The sequence below is a fragment of the Sander lucioperca genome, chromosome 1 (genome assembly GCF_008315115.2).
Source record: "Sander lucioperca isolate FBNREF2018 chromosome 1, SLUC_FBN_1.2, whole genome shotgun sequence".
Taxonomy (NCBI): Eukaryota; Metazoa; Chordata; class Actinopteri; order Perciformes; family Percidae; genus Sander; species Sander lucioperca.
The window spans coordinates 53900667-53908166 of record NC_050173.1 but is presented as its reverse complement, the minus strand read 5'-3'; the positions used below and the strand labels follow the sequence as shown (position 1 = coordinate 53908166).

Below are 7500 nucleotides of genomic sequence, written 5' to 3'. Positions count from 1 at the left end.
ACGCGTTATTAACGGCGTTAACGCAAACCCATGTTAACGGCGTCAAATTTTTTATCGCGAGATTAACGTTCTTTTTGGCATAGCAAACTGTAGGTTTTTTCACATGCTGTTGCAACAACTACTAACGTTAGAAAAACTACAACACCACACCGGATCTAGCTAGACCGGAAACACAACAACAGGCACGCCACACACACTGTTTGGGTAGTACATAGTAGTAGTACATACCTGCAAACTAGTCGCTTTTCGGGGAAAATCGCCGTTATCTACCGGACCGAATAGTAACGCAGATTTCGGTGCCTTGTTTAGGTGCCTTTTAAATGCCTGCGCTTCTCTCTGATTCTCTGAAAACGGACGTTAGAGGGAACTGAAACATCGGCGCACGGGATGTGAGTTAACATTACACTTAGCAGCAGGTAACGTTAGCCTACCGTTAGCTAGTCAACACTACACTTAGCAGCAGGTAACGTTAGCCTACCGTTAGCTAGCAGCTGGAATAAACATGTTAAAATGCTGACAGTAAACGGTGTAAAGTGTGACTGTATTTCACTGGAGAGGATTCTAACAGCAGACTGGAGCTGCCGCTGTCTGAAACACAGACTCAGCCTCGCCAGCCTCGTGGTGCATTCAAAGTTGTTGTAAAATACCCTTTTCCCATCCAGTGGTTGTTTTCGCCGTTTTCTTTTTGTGCTCCTTTTTTTTTTTTTTTAGATCAACTTTATATTGTTTTATATTTTTGAACATACAGAACAGACAAATACATATTACATTTTTAAATATAATATAATATATATATATATATATATTAGTGGTGGGCATAGATTAATTTTTTTAATGTAGATTAATCTCACTGTAATCTTGGAATTAATCTAGATTAATCTAGATTAAAATGGCTCATTTGAATTCTGCCGAAGGCATTCAGAATATGTGTGCTACCCAAATAATGACTAAAAGTAAGTCTTTGAGAACAGGTTTCTCAAGCCAGGTGGCGCATTAGACCAGGGGCTCATCTCCTGTTTCCAAAATGCATCACAAACTGCATGAGAAAGCTGTTCTACTATGATCATTGGTGATGAAAATAAATCATGTTCAATAAGATGTACTTGTGTTTACTAACTGTTTATTCAGTTAAACATGAATTTAGACCTGTAGGCCTACATAAGAGGTCGTGATGAACTGTTTTACAGTCAGTAGCTTTGTGTCAATCAGTCCAAGCTCTATTTCTCCTTCTTCCACCAGTCACTCAGGCAGACCAGCTTGTTCACATTTTCTGGTGACAAACTAGATCTCCTCTTCTGCACAATATGGCCTGCTAAAGAAAAAAGTCTCTCGCATGGGACAGTTGTGGCAGGAGTCCCCAAGTATTTACGGGCAATGTGTGCCATCTTACCATAGACAGCAGTGTGCTCCGACCACCACTTCAGTGGACACTGATCTAGACTGGCACTGCGCTCTACCTTGTACCTCTCTACAGTATTGTCTTCTGGTGTCTCCTCATCTGATTCTGAGTCTGATCCCATCAGTAGCAGGGCTGTTTTCTTCTTGGGTGGCTCAGGGTTCTCCTCCCCGAGTGGCTGCAGAGCAGGTTCTTCTCCCTTCCCTGCTGCCACCATATTAGGAGCACTGTCTGTTCCAATAGTGCTGATTTTGTCAGCTATCCCTCACTGATTAGCGACGTCGAGAAACTGTATATATATATATATATATATATATATATATATATATATATATATATACCCAGCAAAAAAAGAAATGTCCTCTCACTTCCAACTGCTTTTATTTTCAGCCAACTTAACAGGCCCAAAACTTTGTATGAACATAAAAAAATTCAACTACTAACAAGTAAACTGAACAATGTTTCACAGACATGTGACTAACAGAAATGGAAAAATGTGTCCCTGAACAAAGGATGGTCAAAATCAGAAGTTGCGAGGAAGACATCCTCCTCCTCATGTGGTCCCCTTCCTGCAGGCCCATCCTGACATGACCCTCCAGCATGATAATAACCAGCCATACCGCTCGTTCTGTGCAAGACAGGAATGTTAGTGTTCTGCCATGGCCAGCGAAGAGCCCAGATCTCAATCCCATTGAGCTTGTCTGGGACCTGTTGGATCGGAGGGTTTCTGCCCCCCAGAAATGTCCAGGAACTTGTAGGTGCCTTGGTGGAAGAGTGGGGTAACATCTCACAGCAAGAACTGGCAAACCTGGTGCAGTCCATGAGGAGGAGATGTACTGCAGTACTTAATGCAGCTGGTGGCCACACCAGATACTGACTGTGACTTCTGATTTTGACCATTCTTTGTTCAGGGACACATTTTTCCATTTCTGTTAGTCACATGTCTGTGGAATGTTGTTCAGTTTAGTTCTAGTAGTTGAATTCTTTTATGTTCATATAAAGTTTTACTCATGTTAATAAGTTGGCTGAAAATAAAAGCAGTTGAAAGTGAGAGGATGTTTCTTTTTTTGCTGAGTATATATATATATATATATATATATATATATATATATATATATATATATATATATATATATATATATATATATATATATATATACATACACACACACAGACACACACACACACAAAATAATTTAAATGGGAGTTTCTGTCATTTACAAACACACCAAAATATCCTCTGTACAAAGACTAGTGGGTCTATGTGTACCACTAAAGCGCCATCTGGTGGACATCAGCAGGAACTACAAGCAGAGCTGCAGACACACACAGACATTAAAACATGTTTACAGTTCTCACTCATTATTTTTATTTTAATGTTTTATCATATACACTAACCCACTTTATTTGTTTAATTAATTTAAATTTCAAGAATTCATTCAGTAAAATAACCTATACCTTTATATGATAATTTTTCTATTAATTCTTCTATGCTTTTAATCGATTAATTTAAAGATATTGGATCTAATTTAGCAGTAAATGTATAATATTCCCCTCTGAAATGTAGTGAATGACAAAATGTGTGAATAGTTCATAAAATAAACTGTTAAAAACCTGCCAGCTGCTGGAGTCTGGTGTATTATCTCCCTCTGGTGGAGATCAGCAGGAACTACAAGCAGAGCTGCAGACACGTTTCTGCTTTTTTTAGCCTATAATCAATTATTAAAATGGCCATATTATGCTCATTTTCGGGTTCATAATTGTATTTTGAGGTTGTAGAAATGGTTTAATTAAAAAAAAAAACATCATATTTTAGTTGTACTGCTCATTGCTGCAGCTCCTCTTTTCACCCTGTGTTCAGGTCTCTGTTTTAGCTACAGAGTGAGACCTCTCACTGCTGGAACATCTTTGTTGGGAGGCACACATGCACATTACCTAGGTGAGGATCATATCAGATTGCTGTTTGTTTCTCCAACTTCAGTAGAACAAGGCAGGATTAGCTGGGAGACTTCTTCTAAACGAGGGCACACTTCCAACTTTGTGTGAATACCTGCAGAACAGGGACATGGAAGTAGTTCTTTGTAGATTATGGTGAACTAGTGTGTGTTGTAGCAGTGTTTTGCCATTCAGAACGAGCTAGCATGCTAACGGTTAGCCTCCTAGCCCCCTCGTCTCGGCTAGTGACGTAGAAAGCCGTGCAGATGTTGACCAGCTCACCCAGAGACTGAAGGCAGGACACATTCAGAAACCGTATCTCACTCTAAACACCATGGAGGGTTTTTTCCAAGTGTGTATGCATGTGGAAGCATCAGAGACACAAAATAACACCGCAAATCCCAGAAAAAAGTATTTTTTTTCATAATAAGGGCACTTTAAACAAGTGAAGTCTGAATGAACTGTAAACATGTTCTAATGTGTGTGTTTGTGTGTTCAGCCCTGCGTGTAGTTCCTGCTGATGTCCACCAGAGGGCGCCACTAAACCAGACACCAGCTTTTAAAGCATTTTAACCTTTTGATTTTATGAATTATTAAAACATTTTGCTTTTAAAACATCTCAGAGAGGAATAATATTCTTTTTCTACTGCATTAGATCCAATTTCTTTAAATTAATCGATTAGAGGGTAAGAAAATGAACAGAATAGTTAATAGAAAAATGATTACCGTATTTTCCGGACTATAAGTCGCACTTTTTTTCATACTTTGGCTGGTCCTGCGACTTATAGTCAGGTGCGACTTATATATCAAAATATATATAATTTAACATGTTTTTAAATGTTATTTCATACTGAAAACATTTCCATCTACAGCCGCGAGAGGCGCTCTAGGCTTGTGACAACTATATGCTGCTCCTAAAGACAACTGAGAAAGAAAAGAAAATCTTATTCTGCAGATTACAAACTGCAGGTAGTAAAATACGCAGCCGAAAACGGTAATGGAGCAGCAGAAAGAAAGTTTGGAGTGAGAGAGAAACTTGCGAGGGACTGGCGAAAAAGTGACTCTTACTGCAATGAAGGAAACAAAGAAAGCTAATCGGCTAATCGGCTAATCGCGGGCTGAAAGCAAGATGGCCAGAGCTGGAGGAACGAGTCCACAGATGGGTGCTTGAACAGCGTCCAGCTGGGAGAGGCTCGTCAACGCTGCAGTTACGTCTCCACGCCCTGGTAGTTGTTCTGTGTGCTACTGTGTAGTTGAATAACTGTTAATGTGTTACGTTAACATACCGGACACCTACCGTATTCAGCCCCTTGTTCTGTGTGTAGTTGAATAACTTGCCTTTCCTGTTCTTGGTCTTGGATTTTGTGAAATCAATTTCTAAATAAATGCGACTTATAGTCCAGTGCGACTTATATATGTTTTTTTCCTCTTCATGACGCATTTTTTGACTGATGCGACTTATACTCCGGAGCGACTTATAGTCCGGAAAATACGGTAAATAAAAGAATAGATCATGTAAAAAATAAAGTCTTGAAATTTAAATTAATTAAACAAATGAGGTGGGTTATTGTATAAGATAAATGCATTCAAATTAAAACAAAAAAAAATTAGAGGAATAAGCATTCGTCTTACTGCCGTCTCAACAACGGAACTAAACAGAGCTGAATTATCACAACTTTTATGCATTTCTTATGCATAACAATGTATGAAAATGATATATCAATATGTTTTTTTTTCTGTTTTCATACTCATACTAGTACCACACAGGCAGTCGCATGATTGATTCACACGCTCTCTCTGACAGACGTCAGACAAACCGACAGCTTTTGCTTTAGCTTGTTTGTCAAAATTCACTATTTAGAGGAGAGTAGAGCTGTGTTTGTGTAAACAGCGTGGTGGACGAGAGTGGACAGCCCAGACAGACTTCCTACATGTGTCTGCCTGTAGACAGGTGAGTGGTATTGATATGTATTTACTTTTACGTTTTATTGTAGCCAGCAGCGGCCTTAAGCATCTGGGGGCCCGTTTCAATAACTAATATGGGGCCCTACCCACATAAAACATAAACATAATAGAGCAGAAAAAGCAAGGATTCCTGTTGGTTTGCAACAATGGTATATTATTTTATTACGTGCACTTTCAGCTTCACGAACAGGCAGCTCAACATAGAAATAATCCAACCTTATTTGATTAAAACTATATACAGTTATACAGCGTTTTACATTGGGATAAGCCTCGCCCTTTCACGGACGCCAACTTCTCTGCTTAATTGATTTGCGCAGTATATTTTCAGCTGTCTGGGCTGAAAAAACAGCTCAAACATCCCCTCAACTTGAATTATTTAACAAAAGCAAAGAATAAAAAGTGTCTGACTGACACTGAACCGAACTTATCATAAATAACGATGGGCTCCGCGTTTTTTCAGCACCGTGGACAGCTCACCGGGCGGCGGGCGTAGATTTCACCTGAGCCCCTTTTTAGAAATCCACCCTTCTGTGTTTGAGTGCTGAGAATGCCCTGATAAGTTCATCTTTGTCCAGCGATTTTGTCACCTCGTGCTCAATAGAAATCTGAGCGAGAGCTGACAGCCGCTCCTGGAGCATTGTTGACCTCAGGTGTGTTTTTATTAGCTTCAAGCGAGAGAAACTCCTCTCTCCGCTCGCTACAGTCACAGGCACTGTCGTCATGAGTCGGAGAGCAATGCTGAGGTTTGGATACAGTTCAACTAAATTGTTTCTGTAAATGTAGCTCAGAATCTGCAGGCCAGTGGTGTCTTTTGCTGGCGCGGCAGTGACAGCAGCCGAGATCTCGCACACAAGGTCCTCAGCGTCCACATCGCCGAGGGTTTTTTCTACATTTGCGCAGCTTTCTTTGAGGGTGTAAGTTTCCACGGCCCTTTTCATTTCCTCTCTTCTAGAAATGAAACCAAACAGACCATGAAATGTCTCCATCAACTTGAAGTGCTCACTAGTGGCTGTAATGGCAGAGTTCACTAGTGGGAGGAAAACATCTCTCCTGAACTTTTCCTCGGTGTCACTGTTGGAAGGATCCGATTTTGGGGCTCGTACGGAAACTGGCGTTTGGGTTTTCGGCCTCGTGTTGTGGGGAAGACCATTGGCATCTCCATCTCTTCCGCGATGTCTCTAGCATCTGTCTGGGCGGATGAAAGGCCGTTCTCTCTGTATTCCTTTAGGAATTTAAGAACATGTCCCACCTCGTACTGTAGCACATCAATCCCAACTTGTGGGCTCTGGAGCAGCTTGCTGACACGATGAACCTCATGTAGAATGTTGAACCAGATGATGACAGTAAGCAGCAATTTCCAGCTCGTTATCTCCTGTTCAAGGCCTCTGGCAGCAGACGCAGTCTCACTGTCACCTGATAATAACAATAATGTTGTTTTTTAAATTTCAATAATTTATAATGACGCTTTACAATGCCATGCGCCGCTGTCCATTGTACTGAAACAGCTCAATATAATCCTGGCACCGGGTCTGGTTTAAGTTTTTAAATAGATTAAAAACACCCTAATAAGTAGCCTAACACACTAAAATCATAGACTGTCTATCACAAAGCAAAATAACACACACTCGACTCGTACATACCTTTTTTTGTTGCATGATCGACCAGTGAGAGAAGAGCTTCGCCGACAGCAGGAAGCTGATAGCGCAGCACTTTCACACTTTCCACGCAGCATTCTCATCGCGTGTTGGATATGGCCTTTAGGGTCATCTGTGGTACGTTTGTCTTGAAAATCTCCCATCTCTGTGTGGAGGAGCTGAAAATGGTGTACAGACGTTGCAGCACCCCAAAGAAGCTCACAGACTCCACTGTTGACTTCGCAGCATCTACAATGACGAGGTTTAGACTGTGGCCGCATGGCATGAACAGAGCTTTTTTGTTGATATCAAGCACCCTTTTCTGCACACCGCTATTTTTCCCCTGCATGTTGCTACCGTTATCATACGCCTGTCCCCTGCATTTTTCGACATCCAGGCCTAACTTCTCCAAATGCTTCAAGAAGACACCTGTTAGCCCTGCTCCTGATGTGTCAAGCACTGGTAGGAAACCGACAAAATGCTCTCCAACAGTAGCCCCGGCACCGATTTGGCACTTGACGAAGCGCAGTGTCACAGAGAGCTGCTCTATGTGTGCAGCGTCCGGGGTGC

The 7500-nt window shown here is 41.1% G+C and overlaps 1 protein-coding gene across 1 annotated transcript in view; it reads right to left on the bottom strand.

Annotated features, from left to right (window-relative positions):
* The window catches only part of LOC118496429, a 397714-nt gene that overhangs the window by 347956 nt on the left and 42258 nt on the right, over window positions 1-7500 (bottom strand). The window contains exons 12-16 of the mRNA XM_036008181.1: window positions 7129-7500; window positions 6400-6709; window positions 5821-6244; window positions 2017-2158; window positions 1391-1603 (exon numbers count right to left, since the gene is read on the bottom strand). The exon at window positions 7129-7500 is cut by the window's right edge and continues 195 nt beyond it. Of these exons, the coding sequence (XP_035864074.1) occupies window positions 1391-1603; window positions 2017-2158; window positions 5821-6244; window positions 6400-6709; window positions 7129-7500 (1461 nt within the window). The remainder of the gene's footprint in view (window positions 1-1390; window positions 1604-2016; window positions 2159-5820; window positions 6245-6399; window positions 6710-7128) is intronic.